Here is a 21252-nt window from a genome sequence, read left to right as displayed (position 1 = left end):
CTTCTAGTCCCAATTTATGGCTAATTATAGTATAAAGGGATGATACATCCAATGTTGCCCAACTATAATCTGAATGCCATTCGATATTTTCCTATATTGAGCAGACATTGTCTCTTGTCGTCTGCAGTCAGTTCTGCATACTCTGCTTGCTGACTGCTTAATCTCTGATGCAGGGTTTAGTATGTTACATAAATGACAGTGAGTTAATGCCATAATGGTGTGAGTTAAGCTTCAATTTGATGTCTGAAGAATAGATGTATGTTTGGCTCATTTCATAATCCATCTGAAATGCTAATCTGACTGCCACAAATGCATTTTGATGCATAGTCAAACTTTTTTGTTTTTGTTTTTCCTGTTTTGGCTAAATCATTCAAATTAACAATATTTGTAGTTGATAAGCAAACTCTAAGGATTCTTAGCACACAGCTGTTACAGTCAAGATTATTTAAGTGAACCTGTTATGAAAAAATTACCTTACCTTACCCATATACATTGAATACACTATGAATCACAAATATATATCGTGTATTCAATGTAAAATGTAAAGATTTAGCAACTTTTCCTCTGTTCCAGCACTACTTCATGGGGTTACTCTTTGTGTAACATCCACATCCTGGCTGTAATCCACACCCCGCGCAGGGCTAATCTTGTCAGTGACGTCGGCACACTGGCTTTGTTGCGGAATGACATTACATCACCCCGCATTCGTTGTGTTTGCTATTGGTGGAGAGCAGAGGGACCTCTGCCAAATACTGCCAGCACAATATATATAAAAATCACTTTTTTATGAGCATAAATAGTTTGGGGCATGACAGGTGCCCTTTAACCCCTTAACGGCGTTCTATGGCGTCCCGGCTTTAAAGGGCTTTAAAGCCGTTGCGGCGGCATAGAACGCCGTAACGGCTTGCAGACCCAGGAGGAGAGATGTACTCACCTCTGCCGCGATCCTCTTCTGGAGAGCGATCACATGGCCCCCTATAGCTGGCTGTGGATCTGCCAGCAGGGGGACTGTCTAAAATTTCAGACAGTCCCCCTGCTGGTGGGATCTGTAAAAAAAAATTAGACAAGTGTAAAATTAAATTAAAAGTATTTTTATATATATAATATATGTATATATATTATATATATATAATATATATACATATTATATATATGTAATGTCATACAAAGTGTATTTTAATATTAATATTAGTATATATATATTAATATTAAAATACACTTAGAATGATGTTACACACACATATATATATATAATATGTATATATATTATATATATATATATATATATAAAATATACTTGAAATCCCCAGCACTCACGTTTATCTGAAGCCAATGCCGGGCGCCAGACCAAAGCTCCAAATCAGATAGAATCCACATGAATTAGGCTGCTCTCCGGACTTAAAAGATTCAAATTTTATTTAAAGTTGATTAAAAATTGCGACCAACGTTTCGGTCCCCGCTCGGGACCTTCTTCAGGGTCAATTTTCAACAGGACAATCATTGTCCTGTTGAAAATTGACCCTGAAGAAGGTCCCGAGCGGGGACCGAAACGTTGGTCGCAATTTTTAATCAACTTTAAATAAAATTTGAATCTTTTAAGTCCGGAGAGCAGCCTAATTCATGTGGATTCTATATATATATATATATACACACGTATAATTACAATAATAAATAAATAAAATAATTAAATAGATCAAATATTGAAACAAAATTGAATATAAATTATATATACATATGTAATTTCATTCTAACTGTATTTTGTTATTTATATATATATATATATATATATATATATATATATATGTAACAAAATACACTTAGAATGACAATCTATATATAAAATACAAATAACCACAAATATATATATATATATATATATATATATAAAAATACATATAATTACATAAAAGATTACATTCGTATACACGTAGAATTTAAATACCTATAAATGCATATATATATTAAAATTCTACTGTATATTTTAAATAATCTTTTAACATAATTATGTGATTTTATTAATTAAAATTTGATTGACATGCCTGACAACACAGGGAGAAAGTGCAGAAAATTGAATTCGCAAGCACTATATTTAACCCTGTAACTCGCCAAGACACCATAAAACCTGTACATAGGGAGTACTGTTTTACTCAGGAGACTTCGCTGAACTCAAATATTAGTGTTTCAAACTGGTAAATTGTATTACAACGATGATATTTTAAGTAAAAGTGACGTTTTTTGCATTTTTTTTTACAAACGAATGGCACTTTTATGGACTATATTATTGTTGTAATATGTTTTATTGTTTTAAAACACTAATATTTGTGTTTAGCGAAGTCTCCCGAGAATAACAGTACCCCCCATGTACAGGTTTTATGGTGTTTCGGAAAGTTAGAGAGTCACATATAAGGCTTGCATTTCATTTTTTTGACATTGAAATTTGCCAGATTGGTTATGTTGCCTTTGAGAGCGTATGGTAGCCCAGAAATTAGAATTACCCCCATGATGGCATACCATTTGCAAAAGTAGACAACCCGAGGTATTGCAAGTGGGGTATGTCCAGTCTTTCTTAGTAGCCACTTAGTCACAAACACTGGCCAAATATTAGTTTTTTTCACACAAAAACAAATATGAACGCTAACTTTGGCCAGTGTTTGTGACTAGGTGGCTACTAAAAAATACTAAACATACCCCACTTTCAATACCTTGGCTTGTCTACTTTTTCAAATGCTTTGCCATTATGGGGGTAATTCTCATTCCTGGGCTACCACACCGTCTCAAATGTAACATTACTAATCTGGCAAATTTCAATTTGAAAATGGAACGTTCTATATTTGACTCTGTAACTTTCCAAAACAACATAAAACCTGTTAATGGGGGGTACTGTTGTACTCGTGAGACATCGCTGATTACAAATGTGCATTTTTTTGCAGTAAAAAAACAGTATTATGACATTTACAGCTAAAATGTGAGACAGAACTACAATTTTCTTTTAAAAATTAAAATTTCTCACAGTTTTTTTTAATTTATTCATAATAAATTATGTTTCATATATAAATATTTGATATGCAATGAAAGCCCTGTTTCTCCTGAGCAAAATGATATATAATAAGTGTGGGTGCATATAATATGAAAGAGGGGAACTATGGGTGAACAGACATATAGCGCAAATTCCAGTTTTTGTTTACGTTTTGTTTTGATCAGAAAGTGTACTATTGACTCCGTCCTGAAGGGGTTAAACTGTTCTGAAAAGTTTTTTATTTTGGTCTCAAATCGGTTAGTACTGAACTATTGTAAAACTGTTTTAAAAAGTTCTAGCTTTTTCCAAATTATAGTTGAAAAAACCCTACCAGAGCAAAAAACTATAAAAAAATGTGCCTATATAAAATGCCCAAAAAATATATATATATATATAAAAAGAAAAAAGTCACAAATCTATGCCGCATCTCCCCCATTATATATGAATACAAGAACTGGTGGAGGCCAGATCAGTATTTGTGGTTTTGCTGCAGCCAGTAAATGAAAAAAAAAACCCAAACAGAATATCTGTCCTTATCTGCCTTCAAACTTCCAAGTTTTTATCTAGCAAATATTCTGTGCATTGGCTCTTGCGCTTAGACCTCTGCGTGTGAGGGTTGGTGACTTTGTTTGAGGTTTGCAGACACTCACAGATCAGAAAAAGAGGAAGAAGAGCGGTTAGTAAAGATTAAGAATAGCATGCCCTCCTATAGTGCTTGCTGTGTACCATAGAGCATTTCTGGTCTATTTGCAGAAAGCATGTGTCAGGGCGAATGAGACAGACCAGATGCAGAGGGTACAGTCTACAGGAAGCTTCTAACCTTTCAACAACTACGCAAACTGCTGCATCAGCCTTTTAATTGGAGATGGATAAACCATTTGTAGGATGAGGTGAGCAATGCATTGCAGTTAAAGTGTGAATAATTGCCCTGGGTGCCCTCAGTGTTGTTTGTGAAAATGGAGAGTGGGTTTTCCACCCCTAAAGATATCAATTGTTTAGAATTTTTAGTCACACATTATTCATTCATGTGGGATGTAAATATTATTTACACTTGAGGATATACCGGTAGATACGTATTTGGGCATTGATATGTTTTTTTGTTTGTTTGTTGTTTCCCCTCCCCGTATGAACTATCAAGCTTGCCCAAACACTAGAGTTTGTAGCTGCATCATCAGCATTTTGATTAAGTCCAACTCTAAACCTGATACATTGTAACCTGCTCTGACTGTAAATAGAGGTGTGTAGCCAATCATGTTCCAATACAGGGCTTGTGATATGTCATGGATATTGCCTTGCAAGAGTTTCTCTGAGTATGCACACATGCACACATCTATACACATTCTGTCTCACACACACAGACACATCTACACACAGGACGTTTATTTTTTTTAAAGCCTGTGTCTAAGCTTGGGCGAACTGGAGTGGATTGTGTCCCTAGGATCCAGTAATGGCTGCTGGGATCACATTGCTCATCCTGTACAGCCCCATCCGCGTCTTGTGGTGATGCAGGGGCTGGGTCATGTCACATCCCGGCTGCTGGCACCATAGCACCGAATTCAAGGATGCTGTGTAAGAAGAGCCCGGTGAATACATAGCTCTCTTGCAACATGTCCATCCCCTGCCGGTATATATGAGCAGCGTAGAACCATGATGTCCATGACTTTATCTCCAGTATTTGCAGGCCTGAAAATTGCTTAGTTTGCCCACCCCTGTTTTATATCAATGATGGCTGACCTTTAGCGCTATGGTTCTTGTGAGCATGTTGTCTGAGTGACCCAACATCATAGAGGGATGGTAGTCTGCTGTATTGTCAAAACATGATTATTTTAGGGTGTACTAAGCTCTTCTGGGCCTGTCTTCTGTTTTTGTGACAGAGGTGAGAATGGGGGGAAAATGTACCCCACTCATATATTCACAAAATCTGATCATCTAGAAATATATTCACAGTAGCAGTAATGGTATAATTTTGTGTTAGTGCCAATGTTTTCACTGTAAGAGGACGTCTGATCATTGTTTCATGACTTAATATTATGACTTAAAAGATGTTCTCACTATTAGTCATTTTTCTGTTAAAAAAAAATCCCCTTCCTGCCTTCCCCCTTTCTCTTCCTTCCTAACTGGTCCTGTCAGTCACCTCAATAGAAGCTTTTGAGCAAATATGTACATATATTTATTGACCACATCATTTAAATTGGGTACCCAGCTTCAAAACCATCAATAGGTCTTATTTATTTTATAGTGTGTATATACACAGTGGTATTAAAGGGACACTATAGGCACCGAGACCACTTCATCTCTAGATTTACCCACATTTTCAAATTCTTTCTTTAGATGTCTGCAAAACAGTTCTTTAGTTGGAGAATAGATATGGAGTATAGGGCCATGAATTCACTGGGACCAATATGCCTGTCATCCATCCTCTCGCCTGCTTTGCTGTTGGTGCTAGTTTTTTTTTTTTTTACTTGGGTGCTGATCTGCCGTAGATAGCTAACAGCCTGTAGCTAGCCTTAATTGCACCCTCGTACTAAGCTGATGGAGAATGCTACAGAGGAATTTTGCAAGACCATCACATGTTGCGATCTTTGATCCAGCACCTAAATGACCCACAGCTTTCTGTTAACAGCATAGGTAATTGCCTGTCGAGGCCCACACTTGTGCCTTGTGTGTTACTAGATTACAAAGCTATAAATAATTCACGGCTAGAGAACTCTCCATTGAAAGCACTTTGCCTCATCCTGTCTCTCTCTCCTAAGGGTTTTAATTAAGAAGCACAAGAGAACGAGGTCAAGCTTTTTTTCGATCGCTTGTATTTGGCTATATGGCCACATGTTTCTTTAATCTTAAAGGGACTCTATAGTCACCATATAAAAGCAAGAAAGACAGGTCCCCCAGCCTTCCTTCTTGCTTTTATATGAACTTTCATTCATTAAAAAAAAAAAATCGGTGTTTTTATATTAAAAACTTACCTCCGTTCCAGCGCCGAGCTCCCCGCTAGGCCGCGCCCCCTTTTTCGTCAAAATGACGAAATCGCGGGGCCCAATGGGACGGCTTCGCGCTGGACCAATCGCGTTCTTCATAGAGCGGCATTGAATGCCGCCCTATGAAGAACCTGAGCGCTTTACCGCGCATGTGCGCGGAATGCGCGTTCGCGAGCTGAGCTGTCTGACTGACAGCTCAGCTCGCTTTCTAAAATTATCAATAATAATTTAGGGCCCCCACCCGCCCTGAGCGGCGGGTGGGGGCCCTAAAATTATCAATGAGGGGGGGGACCTACTGTCCCCCCCCCGGCCCCCACCCCTGTGCGGCGGGTGGGGGCCCTAAAATTATCAATGAGGGGGGGACCTACTGTCCCCCCCCGGCCCCCACCCCTGAGCGGCGGGTGGGGGCCCTACAATTATCAATGAGGGGGGGGACCTACTGCCCCCCCCCCGGCCCCCACCCCTGAGCGGCGGGTGGGGGCCCTAAAATGATCAGTAATGGGGGGGACCTACTGTCCCCCCCCGGCCCCCACCCCTGTGCGGCGGGTGGGGGCCCTAAAATGATCAATAAGGGGGGGGACCTACTGTCCCCCCCCCCGGCCCCCAACCCTGAGCGGCGGGTGGGGGCCCTAAAATGATCAATAAGGGGGGGGACCTACTGTCCCCCCCCCGGCCCCCACCCCTGTGCGGCGGGTGGGGGCCCTAAAATTATCAATAAGGGGGGGGGACCTACTGTCCCCCCCCCCGGCCCCCACCCCTGAGCGGCGGGTGGGGGCCCTAAAATTATCAATAAGGGGGGGGACCTACTGTCCCCCCCCCGGCCCCCACCCCTGAGCGGCGGGTGGGGGCCCTAAAATTATCAATAAGGGGGGGGGACCTATTGTCCCCCCCCGGCCCCCACCCCTGAGCGGTGGGTGGGGGCCCTAAATACAAAGGGGGGGGGGGACCCTAGTTAACCCTCCCCCCCCCCAAAAAAAAATATCTCCCTACCTACCCCCCTCACCCTAAAAATAATGAGGGGGGACCATTAACTAAAAACCTGTAAAAAAATGAGATAAAATCAACTTACCATTCGATGTTTTCTTTCTTCTAAAATCTTCTTTCTTCAGCCCCAAAAAAGGCCAAATAAAAATCCATAATAACCGACGCAATTAAAAAAAAAAAAAAAAAAAAACGAGCGCAAAAAAAAATAATCCATCTTCACCCATGGAGGGCTCCGCGCAGACTGAGCTCCGCAGGGCGGGGGAAGGCTTATAAAGCCTTGCCCCGCCCTGCAATTAGGCTAAGAACACTCTGATTGGTGGGTTTAAGCCAATCAGAGTGCTCTTTGTCATTTTACAAGCGTGGGAAAGTTCTTTGGAATTTTCCCACGCTTGTAAAATGACACAGAGCACTGTGATTGGATGGATTTCAAGCCATCCAATCACAGTGCTCTGTGTCATTTTACAAGCGTGGGAAAATTCCAAAGAACTTTCCCACGCTTGTAAAATGACAAAGAGCACTGTGATTGGATGGCTTGAAATCCATCCAATCACCGTGCTCTGTGTCATTTTACAAGCGTGGGAAAGTTCTTTGGAATTTTCCCACGCTTGTAAAATGACAAAGAGCACTGTGATTGGATGGATTTCAAGCCATCCAATCACAGTGCTCTTTGTCATTTTACAAGCGTGGGAAAGTTCTTTGGAATTTTCCCACGCTTGTAAAATGACACAGAGCAATGTGATTGGATGGCTTGAAATCCATCCAATCACAGTGCTCTGTGTCATTTTACAAGCGTGGGAAAATTCCAAAGAACTTTCCCACGCTTGTAAAATGACAAAGAGCACTGTGATTGGATGGATTTCAAGCCATCCAATCACATTGCTCTGTGTCATTTTACAAGCGTGGGAAAATTCCAAAGAACTTTCCCACGCTTGTAAAATGACAAAGAGCACTCTGATTGGCTTAAACCCACCAATCAGAGTGTTCTTAGCCTAATTGCAGGGCGGGGCAAGGCTTTATAAGCCTTCCCCCGCCCTGCGGAGCTCAGTCTGCGCGGAGCCCTCCATGGGTGAAGATGGATTATTTTTTTTGCGCTCGGGTTTTTTTTTTTTTTTTTTTATTGCGTCGGTTATTATGGATTTTTATTTGGCCTTTTTTGGGGCTGAAGAAAGAAGATTTTAGAAGAAAGAAAACATCGAATGGTAAGTTGTTTTTATCTTATTTTTTTTTTCTTTACAGGTTTTTAGTTAAAGGGTCCCCCCTCATTATTTTTAGGGTGAGGGGGTAGGTAGGGAGATAAGTTTTTTTTTTTTGGGGGGGGGGGGGAGAGGGTTAACTAGGGTCCCCACCCCCTTTGTATTTAGGGCCCCCACCCACCGCTCAGGGGTGGGGGCCGGGGGGGGGACAATAGGTCCCCCCCTATTGATAATTTTAGGGCCCCCACCCACCGCTCAGGGGTGGGGGCCGGGGGGGGGGGGGCAGTAGGTCCCCCCCCCTTATTGTGAATTTTAGGGCCCCCACCCGCCGCACAGGGGTGGGGGCCGGGGGGGGGGGGCAGTAGGTCCCCCCCCTTATTGTGAATTTTAGGGCCCCCACCCACCGCTCAGGGGTGGGGGCCGGGGGGGGGGCAGTAGGTCCCCCCCCTTATTGTGAATTTTAGGGCCCCCACCCACCGCTCAGGGGTGGGGGCCGGGGGGGGGCAGTAGGTCCCCCCCCCTTATTGTGAATTTTAGGGCCCCCACCCGCCGCACAGGGGTGGGGGCCGGGGGGGGGGGGGCAGTAGGTCCCCCCCCTTATTGTGAATTTTAGGGCCCCCACCCACCGCTCAGGGGTGGGGGCCGGGGGGGGGCAGTAGGTCCCCCCCCTTATTGTGAATTTTAGGGCCCCCACCCACCGCTCAGGGGTGGGGGCCGGGGGGGGACAATAGGTCCCCCCTTATTGATAATTTTAGTGCCCCCACCCGCCGCACAGGGGTGGGGGCCGGGGGGGCAGTATGTGCCACCCTTATTTTTAGGGCCCCCACTCACCGCTCAGGGGTGGGGGCCGGGGGGGGGGGGGGGGAGGAGAGTAGGTCCGTCCCCCCCCTCCCTTCAACCACTATTGTGGCCAGACAGCATCCCTGTGGGTTCGGGCTTCAGCTGTCAGCTGAAGCCACGCCCACAGCAGTGCTGACAGGCTGTCAGCACACAAAGCGCGTTCACAGTGCTTTGTGTGCTGATAGCCCGTCTGATGCATTCACCCAGAATGCATCGGACGAGAGGCCTTTTTAGGGCCTCTGAACTCGGAAGTCCCTCTGGTGGCCGTCTGATTGACTGCAACAAGAGGTGTTCCAAGCTTACAATGTAAACACTGCATTTTCTCAGAAAATACAGTGCTTACAAGAAAAAGGCTCCGGGTAGCTGTAGCACTCACCTAAACAACCTCATTAAGCTGAAGTTGTTCAGGTGACTATAGTGTCCCTTTAATGTTTCTGGGCTCTAGAACTGCACCAGGCCTTTCTTCACCTATTGTTAGAATAACAAATGCCATCACCCTCAGCCAGTGCAAGACTGATATGAGAGATAGTACTAACACACCCGGATTGTGGCGGGCTACCTGTTGCAGGAATGCTACTTTCTGGCTTTGAAAATGTTAATTCATATTTCTGCTTGGCAATCAATTAAAACAAATTAAAATAACAATACAAAAACAACTGGAATCTCAGATTAGTTTTAAATTGAAACATATAGCAGATCTTGCTCTTTGCTGATTTAAACCGCCTTATTATTATTATTATTGCCATTTATATAGCGCCAACAGATTCCGTAGCGCTTTGCCTTCTGACCCCCTATCCCCCCCTCCCAAAAAAAAAAAAGATTGATGGTGAGAAATATTTCACTTTCCAATTTTACTATTCAACTCTGTATAATTAGTGGATAAGCCCCTAAGTATTTTACCTGCTCTAGCACAGATGTCTGTGTGAGTTACCAAAATTCACACGGAAATGACAATCCACAGATGTGTATGCACAGGCCCTCAGAATACATTAACCTGTTATACACCATTACTACCACTTTCCTTTTGATTGTATTAAATGTACCCATTCTAACTGCCGTAGTGCAACTTACACCAAAAATGTTTCCGCAGTTGGCTTTGCTCTACATTCTGTTGTCAAGGAAAACAGATGATGTTTAGGCTTGGAATGTACTCCAGACTTTAAATGTACTTTTTCTTTTTCTCTTCTGTTATTTTTGCAGTAGAGGAAATGAGCACAAAATCCATCAGCCAGCTAATTAGCTATTCCTGGTCATGAATCATAATAAAGATGATAAAAAAAAAATTGCATGAATGGCAATTGACTAAGTAAAGACTATCGGAGAGCTGGTACAATGAGCGTGTCTACCCGTGTTTGTCAGCAAGAGATAACTTAAACAGTTTATCCCCTGATCTGTGGTTCATAGAAAGAACTTCCTCTCCCCCCCACTCTTCGTTTCACACGCCAACTGCTGAATCCGTTACCAGAGCTTGCAGGGCACATCTGTACACTGCCCTGACTGAGCCCCATGATCAGCCCTACACTGCTGCAGGGTAAAGCAGGGCAAGTGGCCCCTTGCACTTCTACAAAAGCGACACACTTGTCTCAGTGCACAGAAGGATAGGACTGAAGTTGTACAGCAAAGGTGGAGCTTTGTAAAAACTTCCTCATTTCATTTCAAGGGAAAGCCTCGCAACCCGGTTGCACAATATACCAGTAAGAGAGAGAGAGAGAGCGAGAGAAGGAGACTGAAGGGGGTGGGAAGAAGGGGCATTAACCTATTGCTTTCACACATGGCAGCGTGCAGGGGTATGTACCTTTAAACTTGTACTCATATACAGTATGCAGGGATGTTCAGCTCACCCATGCTATGTGATGTTATGCTGTTTATAGTAGCCGGAACACATTTAGTTATATAGTTAGTGTTTGTGTACAGACACCGGATAATTGATTGGAAACACATGCATGCATGCATTGAAGAATTGTTCATGTAACATTCTTTGGTTATCCATCTGATGCAGAGCTGGGTAGTGGCAGCACAGAAACTTTTATTGGGCTGCAATCACCATCACTCTAATGCAGGGGTGCCCAAAAGGTAGATCCCCAGATGTTTTAAAACTACAGCTTCCATGAGGCTTTGTCATTCTAAAGGCATTTTGAAGGCATGCAAAGCATTATGGGAGTTGTAGTTCTACAACATCTGAGGATCTACCCTTTGGGCACCCCTGCTCTAATCCATAGTCTGATGGCAGATGCTGTGAACTCAATATAAGCAAAGTTGCCCAGTTCTGAATTGTGAAAGGGATGATTGCGATCAGTGGTTATTGTGCGACAACAAAAACATAAACAGTTCATACATATTTGTTTGTCTTTTTAAGTCCCAGGGCTGTAAAGGTATACGTATACATACACACACACACACACGTGCTGATGTGGACATAAGCCTAGGTGAAGACAAAGGAAAGTGGCCCAGGAGTTAAGAAATATGGAGGAAAGGGCAGGAGTGACTGTCAGTTTGTTAATGTTGCTAATTGTGTGGAATGGTTAACCCCTTAAGGACCAAACATATCTAATGCTGGTATCACAGTCTGGACTCTTAAGACCCTATGCCAGTATGGATTGTCTGACTTATTTAGATTAAATAGTAGGAAAGACTGTGTGTAAACAAGTGAGGAATATCATGTTGATTTATGTATGATATTAAAATGATGGGTTTTATTCACCTATTGGTATTTAGGGAGTTAAACTGGTAATTGGTTTTTACATTTGCATGATGTTTCCAGGAAAAAAACAAACGTGTGTGTGTGTGTGTGTGTGTGTGTGTGTATATATATATATATATATATATATATATATGTGTGTGTTAATTTTAACAAGAAGCCTTTTAACCCCTTAAGGACCAAACTTCTGGAATAAAAGGGAATCATGACATGTCACACATGTCATGTGTCCTTAAGGGGTTAAAGCAGTCGCACAGGGTTTCCCACTACTAAGCTATGAATTGTACTGGATTGAAAGTTAAGTGGCAAAATTGAAGCTTATATAGCCAAACTAAATTGGAGATGTTTTTCCAGGTCAGGTATTTTAGCCTAGGTTTCGCCATTTGGATTTCAGTAGTATATACAATTACTCTCAATGGGAGGCAAGTTATAGGTAAGACAGTCAGCTGAAGCTCTTATCACTGGCCCCCAAGGGAACCCTTCTTGGAGTGTGCAGGGGCTGGAGGGGGTTTCAGTTGATGACCATTGCTGATGGGTGCCAGGTAACCAACTTTGGGGATACACTGTTTGAAAAGGGTTTAACGCCTGCAGAGCGTGCAAGCACTTATGCCACCATAACAACTTCATATTAAGTTGTTATGGTCTGGATGTGTTTCATTAATCAAATGCAATAGTAAAGAATCGCCACAATCAGACAGCCCTTTTCTCCTGTGGCTGTTTTTACTTTAGTCACTCTGACATTCTACATTGCAGCCGTACTGTGCTAATTTAGATAGAATTACCTGAAACTCACTCTCTTTGGCATCACCATGTTCCTTTTCACCTGCAAGGATCCACATCAATGGTGGATGGAGTCAGATATAAAGAATTGGCTATTTATAACCTATGGAGCATTCTAATTAGTTGTTAACATGATGTGATTGTTTGCGTTTTCTTCATATCTAATTTGCTTATGTAAAGTTGTGACTTCTTATGGAGAAGGAGCAAAAGCATAATAGAAGACTGCGTCTTGTAATAAAATAATAATAATAATAATAATACCAAGAAAATAATAACTGTTAGTTGGATGCAAGTAGTGTTTGGACTAGCGACTGACAGGGCACCCAAACTTTAGCACATGTCAAATTTAGAGGGTTTTTTTCACTTAAATTTAGCAGGTAAATATTAAAATACTCATGCAACCTTAACCTGTACTCTTCGGTAGGAAATGCTGGCAAAGTTGTGCAAATGTGCTGACCTGTCATCCAAATCCGATTTACTCCTTTTTAAGTAGTCAATAAAACATCTTACGAGGGTGTAGTGCAAAGGTTTCAAAGACTGTATCTTAGTATTGCGTTATTAAAGGAACACTCCAGACACCAAACCAATTACTTAATTTATTTTAAAACCTTTGACCTAGATAATAATTTATATGTTAACATGCTCAATTGTGTGGAAAAGGCTTTGCTGCATGTCTGAACCCTGCCAACGCAATTCCAATGACCTCATTCTAAATTGCTTCTTGCTGGTTACTTAACTTGACATGATATAACAACTTTCCCTCCTAACTTGCAGAATTTTGTCAGTAAGTCAGCATTTCAGCATGGAGTGTTCCATAAATACAATACCTTAAAGGGTTCTATAGTGTTAGGAATAAAAATCTGTATAACACTATAGAGCCCTCTGCCCCCCCCCCCCCCCCCCTGTACACAAAGGGTTAAAAAAAAAGCTTTATTTACTCCCAAGTTTCCAGCACCTATGTCCCTCGGAGTTGGTTGGCACTCCGCTGCGAGTGCATTAGACCCTCCCCATAGGAAAGCATTGCTTTAAAGGTTTCCTATGGGATTTGACTGCAGAGCGTGAGGACATTCAGCGTCATTTAGGCGACCTAAACTCCAGTAACCACCCGGAAGCACCTCCAGTGGCTGTCTGGTAGAAAGCCACTAGAGGCAGTCTTAGTCCTGCAATGTAAACAGAGCCATTTCTCAAAAACGTTTACATTGCAGGACTAAGTGGGACAGGGACTGGGCACCCACCCAGACCACTTCACTGAGCTAAAGTGGTCTGGGTGCCTATAATGTCCTTGAAATAAATTTAAAAAGTGTCGCTGCCTGCAATTGCTGTCTATTCCATTCACCTCAAAATGTTACTACAAAAAATATGCTTGTTCTGTAACCTTGTATAAACTGGAAATATGGTGTGATAGGTGATTGGAATGTGAAGATCTTGCATTCCACTTCCTTATTAAGATTAGTAGGAAGAGTATGTGGATAGTGAGGTTTACAACAGAATATATTTAACAAAGGAATTATCTGGCCTTCTTATTTTTATTGCAGCAGACATTATCACAGTGCACTTTATAGTTATGTAATCGTTTGGAATGTCAGGTTTAAATCACCTGGAGGAGTTTGTTTTCCTGTAAATCAAGAATAAAAACCGCTAAATAGTGTAATGATAAATATGTAACTATGTTGACCTTTATTAAAGTATGTTTGGCATTCCTCATTGAATGAATCTCTTTTACTTTCTCCCCAGGTACTCCGTGATGTGACCAGAGGCTAAATCCTCTAATGCCCTCTGTGACTTCATTACTGCACTTAGTGAAAGCACGAGGATACTTGTGGCTGCACTTTTAACATGTCTGGATCAACCCAGCCAGTCCCCCCTAACAGGAGGGGAGGAGATGCCAGATATCCTTCACATGCCATATCATACCCAATGCAGATACCCCGTGCACATGCGGTAAGAGCATTTCATTACAAACAGTGTCAGATTTACTCTTGTTGCACCAATCAATACAAGCCCCTCATGTACACATGTTTACGCACTTATCTGAGTTTTTCTGTTTACATTTTGTTGCTCATTTATGATATTTTATTCTCATTGCCAAACTGTTGAGAAGTGTGAAGAATGCCCATCTGACATGGAAACTTTAATTGAAAGCAAATAATAAAGAATGCTAGAGTGATGTGTTAAGTTTCCTCAAACTTTGAGCAACCCAAAAAACAGATATACCTGAAACAGTGCATTTAATTCCACGCCCAGTGTTAACTTTTATATTGATTTGGTGCGTTCTTATTATCTAAATTAATGGTGATACAGCTCTCTTACACATTTGAGGAGAGAATGTTTCCCAGCAAGCTGTTTTTCCCATCTGTTGTGATAATCACATATGAAGTACCCCTATCATTGCATAATATATTTTTCACAGTAACATCAGTTTATTTCTGCACTGTAACTTCCTTATTTTCACTGACAATCCTTTTATCTGCCATCTCATCAGTCCAGACCCTTCCCCCTCCATTACCTATGCCTCTGCACTCAACTCAATCAATCCCAAAAGAGTTTGTTTGCAACTTTCAAGGAGTGCTCCAATATCCCAGAACTGTGTATACACAATTAAAAAAATTGCAAACAAAATGTGTTTTTTGCCAAGTATGTTTGTAAACAGTGCGCCATTGAAAACTAGCTCTCTGTATTAACCACTCAGGAATCTTTTTCCCAAGCACACCAGCAAATCTACAACAACGTGACTGAAAAATAAAAGAATCAAGGTGTTGCAATGGCCCATTAAAAGTCCAACACTTAACCCAATTGAAATGCTGTGGCTGGACGTTAGAGGACCACGATAGGCACCCAGACCACTTCAGCTTAATGAAGTGGTCTGGGTGCCTGGTCCATCTAGGTTTAACCCTTTTTGCTGTAAACATAGCAGTTTCAGAGAAACTGCTATGTTTACACTAGGGTTAATCCAGCCTCTAGTGGCTGTCTCATTGACAGCCGCTAGAGGCGCTTCCGCGCTTCTCACTGTGAAAATCACAGTGAGAAGACGCCAGCGTCCATAGGAAAGCATTGATAATGCTTTCCTATGAGACTGGCTGAATGCGCACGCGGCTCTTGCCGCGCATGCGCATTCAGCCAGGGACGTCAAAAGAGGGAGGAAGGTCCCAGCGCCGAGGGAGCCCGGCGCTGGAGAAAAGGTAATGGATTAACCCTTTCCTCCCCCTTCAGAGCCACGGGAGTGCGACCCTGAGGGTGGGGACACCCTCAGGGCACTATAGTGCCAGGAAAACTAGTTTGTTTTCCTGGCACTATAGTGGTCCTTTAAGAGAGCTGTGCATGAATAAATGAACTGAAGCAACTTTGTAAAGAAGAGTGGTTTAACATTCCTACACAATGATGTGAGAGACTGATAAAGTCATACAGAAAATGATTACTTCAAGTTATTACTGCTAAAGGTGGTTCTACAACCTATTGAATCATAAGGTGTATTTAGTTCTTCACACACGGTTTCTCCATTTTAGATTTATTTTTGTTAAATCATGACATGGTATAATATGTCATGTGTTGCTGTTCATATGAAGTTGTAGTTACCGAATTTTAAGACTTAGAAATAGATGATTGTTATTATTGTTATTAATCTGTCCTGATATGTAAAACCATAGAATTCAAAGAGGGCGTACTTTCTTTTCCCCATGACTGTATGTATATATATTTGTGTGTGTGTGTGTATCTATGTATATATACATACATATATACGTGTGTGTGTGCGCGTGCGCGTATGAGCCCTTATTTTGTGTGTCTGGCATTGTATATCTGTCTATGTCTAGCCACAAGTATCCTTGTGTGTTTGGTTAACATATCTGATTGTGTGTATATTAGTGTATCTGGAATATTTTTCTGTTTTAAGTGTATATCTCTGGATTTTTGTAAGTGCCCTCAAAAGATCTGATGGCAGCCCTTTAAATTAGTACTTACGGCATAATATATATGGGGACATTTCTGTGCATTATAGAGTTTGTGGGGAAAATCTCATATTTAGAAACAATGTGTAATGTTTGCATAACCAGCTGGCTTACTGAATTCATGTCAATTGTAGGTAGAAAAAGTTAAAGGAACACTATAGTTACTTTAGCTAAATAAAGCAGTTTTAGTGTATAGATCATTCCTCTACAATTTCACTGCTCAATTCACTGTCATTTAGGAGTTAAATCACGTTGTTTCTGTTTATGCAGCCCTAGCCACACCTCCCCTGGCTATGATTGACAGAGCCTGCATGAAAAAAAAAACTGGTTTCACTTTCAAACAGATGTAATTTACCTTAAATAATTGTATCTCAATCTCTAAATTTAACTTTATTCACATACAGGAGGCTCTTGCAGGGTCTAGCAAGCTATTAACATAGCAGGGGATAAGAAAATCTTAATTAAACAGAACTTGCAATAAAGAAAGCCTAAATGGGGCTCTCTTTACAGGAAGTGTTTATGGAAGGCTGTGCAAGTCACATGCAGGGAGGTGTGACTAGGGTTCATAAACAAAGGGATTTAACTCCTAAATGGCAGAGGATTGAGCGGTGAGGCTGCAGGGGCATGTTCTATACACCAAAACTGCTTCATTAAGCTAAAGTTGTTCAGGTGACTATAGTGTCCCTTTAAACATAGACTTTGCTGCCCACCTGTCTGCCTGCCACCTATCCTCCACGATGGTCCATTCTAATAGAGAAACATTGGGGACCTGATGCGCATACGTGGCGAGCACCGAGTGCACATTTAAGCTTCCCCACAGGAAAGCATTGAATCACTAGTTTTCTACGGGGGCTTCTGAATCACGTGATCAAGTTATACTTGGTCAGTGCTCCAGATGCGCCTCAAGTGGCTGTCAACTTGACTGTCACTAGAGTTGGACATTGCCGTTTCTTAAAAAAACCAAAAACAAACTAAAATGACCACTACACCCAGACCACCTCTTTGAGATGAAGTGACTTTTGTGGTCCTTTAATTATCTGCATCTGTGTCATTTGTCTGTGTTATCTAACCTTTTTGAAGTGTGAGGCCAGTTAGATATGCATTTCGTCCGCAGTAATAGACAGTACATTGAGCAGTCAACCCTTTTTTATTATGTAACTAAAGATCCCGTGCTTTTTATATATTTTCATTTGACTTTGCTTTGAATGTCGTTTTTCTGGTGATCTTTTAAATTGTCATTGCTCTGTCCATCTGTTAAGCATCTAAGCCTGATTTGTGGAGCCCTCTGTGAGAGATTGATTGCTGTACTGAAGGTGTATCCGGTGTCAGACAGATTCACTGTGGTGACCTCCTTCTTTGTCTTTGTTTAAGCGCCGTCATGCTCCTGGCATTAAACCATAGATATGTTTTTCTGGACAACTCCTGCTGTAATTTGACCCTTTCTAGTGGCGTATGCCACATCTTGGAGGTTCAATGCCACTGCAACTAAGTAACGTGGAAAGTAATACTACATCCCCTTAATTATTTCTGGGACTTAAGCCTTTAGTGATTTATTATTTTTATTCCATTTGATATTTTTTTATTTCTTTGTAGCAACTTGAGACAGAATACACCTTTGTTTTTTCTCACAATCGGCTTTCGATAACAGACCCCTTTTGGATTTTCTTCAGTTTGTTTTGTTTATTTAGAATACATTTTTTTTTTTAATTGCTTCATGTTGTGTGAAAAATATGTGTCCATTCTGGGTCCAATGATGCTTCATAAACTTCAACACAGACTGTCGTATATGTGGTTTTTGTTTTCTTAAAGGGGAATTCTTTGTTATTTTCTTTTTTAAATCTGACAAAGAAAATGAAATCCAAACTGCGGTATTTACCGATCTCATGGAACAGAGGGCCTTCTTCTTCCTCCCTCAATTATTATAACCTATGTCCTTTGTACCTGGCAGTCAGCATAGAGAAAGCATAGACAAAGGGGGTAAAACAAGAAAAATTAAATCTTTTTCTGCTCTAGTGCAATGTGTGCCCTGACTTTACCAAAAACTAAATTAGGTTGCAGTGTACCTTTATAAGAAAACAAAGTAACTTGAAAAGGGTTAACAAAAGTTATAAATGATTTTCATTGTTTTATTAAATGGTGCAATGTTCATGGTAGCGACTATTCCCTGATGCTTTGTGAGCTATAAATAAATCTAACCCACAAATGATTCACACTAACGTAAAATGTGTTGGCCATAATTCCAAAGAAATCGATGCTTAGTATTAGGGATCGACTGATATTGATTTTTTAGAGCCGATAACGATAATCTGTGAACTTTTAGGCTGATAGCCGACAATTTACCGATATCCTGTACATTTACCATTGAAAAATATATATATACATGTATATATATTTCTGCACAAATCTACTGTTAACTGAACGTGTTTATTTTTTTGCAATTTTTTTTTTATTAAGGTAAATGCACAAAATATACATGCCAGTCAGAATGTTTTATGTTTTCAAGAATATATGTGTAGTGGATGCAGTGTGTGTTTGTATAGTGGATGCAGTATGTGTTTGTGTAGTGTGTGTGTGTATATAGTGGATGCAGTGTGTGTGTTTGTGTAGTGTGTGTAAAGTGAATGCAGTGTGTGTGTAGTGTGCGTAAAGTGAATGCAGTGTGTTTGTATATAATGAATGCAGTGTGTGTGTATGTGCAGTGTGTGTATATAATGAATGCAGAGTTTGTGTGTGTTTAGTGTGTGTGTATAGTTAATGCAGTGTGTTTGTGTAGTGTGTTTATATAATGCAAAGTGTGCTTGTTTGTGTAGGTATGTAATGTGTGTAAAATGGAAAGGGGGGGCATTTTTATTTTATCTTAATTTTTTTTTAAAATATTTAATGCTTCTTAGTTGGCCTGGAAGGGGGGGATATGGCATTCTCTGGTGGTCCGGTGGTATGCACTGTGCAGTGGGGGCCCGAAGCAAGCTCTTACTTACCTTCCCAGCAGCTCCCTTCAGCTCCCCTGTCTAAATCTCGCGGCAGCGAGCTGTGTGGAGCGTTGCCATGGCCGCGGGACTCGCGAGAGTTACACAGGGGAGCTGAAGGGAGCTGCTTGGAAGGTAAGTAAGAGCTTGCTGCGGGTCCCCCAGAACCGCCGCGGGACTCCCAGGACCCTGATGGTGGCCCTGGTCTGCATTATCGGCAATATTGGTATCTTTATTGGCCGATATCGATATTGCTGAAAATACCGAATATTGGCCGATCATATCGGCCAGACAGATAATCGGCCGATCCCTACTTAGTATACTAACTAACTAAAAGCTGTTGCACTATTGGTTTATGCTGATTTAGTACTTTTTATATGTTTGTGTAAGTTTTATGTTGTCCTACATTTTAAAATAGTGTATTTGACTCTGTTCCCAAAAGGAGTATTGGTGCTGGACTGGCAGTTACTTAACCTTTTTAAGGAGTATTGACTATATTACATTTAGACTATCTGGTCGTCAGTCCATATTGTAGTAGAGGATGTGCTTATCATTTAGAATTAACAGAACTCTCTATATTATGCATAGTATTGTTAAGTTATATGTGTCTGGCTAGTACACCAGCTAGTTTTTCAGAACTGATGATATTATCATTAGGGAGTTGAGTATTATTTTTCTTATTTATAAAGCACCAACAAATTCTGTAGTGCTGTACAATGGGTGGACTAACAGACATGTAATTGTAACCAGACAAGTAAAATGCACAGGAACAGAAGAGCCCTAAAGGGTTAATCATATTATAGCAGGCACACTCCGTTTCATGTTTACACAACCAAATCCTACAATGATGCCTGCGTCATGCAAATATTTATATTTGTAAATCCTTAGCCATTTAAAGCACATGATCTATTCTCAAAATAGAGGCTACGCGAGGGGACGTATTACTTTTCTCATTTGCACTTTGTGTATATTTTGGGTTTCCTGTTCTTGGCAAGCCACAATCACCGTTTAGTACAGGCCATATCTGTGATTAAAATGATTAGCTTTGAGTGTGAGATGTTTTAAAAAAAAATAAAAAAAAATAAAGATGCTCATATTGTTGTGACCGCTGGGGTGATATAGGTTTATTCTAGAATATCCCATGATACCTTTCATAGCACTTACGTCACCCAGACCACTTGATCTCACTGAAGTGGTCTGGGTTCAGTGGTTCTGTCCTTTTAACCCTGCAATGTAGAACACTGCAGGTTTTTAGAAGCTGCCATGTTTACAATGCAAGGGTAAATCCACCTCTACTGGCTGTTATACTGACTGCTACTAGATACGCTTCCGCTGCAATCACAGAGTAAAACTTGGCCAGGTGACACATATGCCCATAGGAAAGCATTAAATTAAATGCTTTCCTATAGGGAAGCTTGGATGTGCTCATGATGCTCGTCAAGCGTTTGCATCAGGTCCCCAATGCTTGGGTTGGAGCATCACAGAGGAGGACATGCCTCCTCATTGATGTCACGGGAGGAGAAGAGAGCAGTGCCGAGGAAGTATCAGTGTTGTAAAGCATTAGTATTACAAGTTTGCATTCCTAATGCAACAATGTTCTGTTACAGCTCTAACTAAAGACACATTGTTTACAGTAGAATTATTTCAATGCGCATGCATCCAAGATGCTGCATAGGAAAACATTGAATCAGTGCTTCTACATCATGTGGCTAAGTTTTACTTAGCACTTTTTCTATGGGGATTTAACCGACGCTGGATGTCCTCATGTAAAGCATGAGGATGTCCAGCGTCAGTTAGGTGAGCAAACGTCGCCACTTGAGACAGTTTTAGTCCTGCAATGGAAATCTTTGCAG

At 41.2% G+C, this 21252-nt stretch overlaps 1 protein-coding gene across 10 annotated transcripts in view; it reads left to right on the top strand.

The window, feature by feature from the left end:
* The window catches only part of NCOR2 (nuclear receptor corepressor 2), a 360458-nt gene that overhangs the window by 82028 nt on the left and 257178 nt on the right, over positions 1-21252 (top strand). For 9 of the 10 annotated variants that reach the window (XM_063454320.1, XM_063454317.1, XM_063454326.1 and 6 more), the window contains exon 2: positions 14224-14430. In XM_063454320.1, coding sequence (XP_063310390.1) covers positions 14326-14430 — 105 coding nt within the window. In that variant the 5' untranslated portion in view covers positions 14224-14325. Of the gene's footprint in view, positions 1-10781; positions 10799-14223; positions 14431-21252 lie in introns of those variants that run through there. The other variant, XM_063454316.1, reaches the window with a different exon arrangement.

The sequence above is a fragment of the Pelobates fuscus genome, chromosome 5 (assembly GCF_036172605.1).
Source record: "Pelobates fuscus isolate aPelFus1 chromosome 5, aPelFus1.pri, whole genome shotgun sequence".
Taxonomy (NCBI): domain Eukaryota; kingdom Metazoa; phylum Chordata; class Amphibia; order Anura; family Pelobatidae; genus Pelobates; species Pelobates fuscus.
Note: the sequence above shows the minus strand (reverse complement) of the source record. Positions and strands in the feature narration are given on the sequence as shown.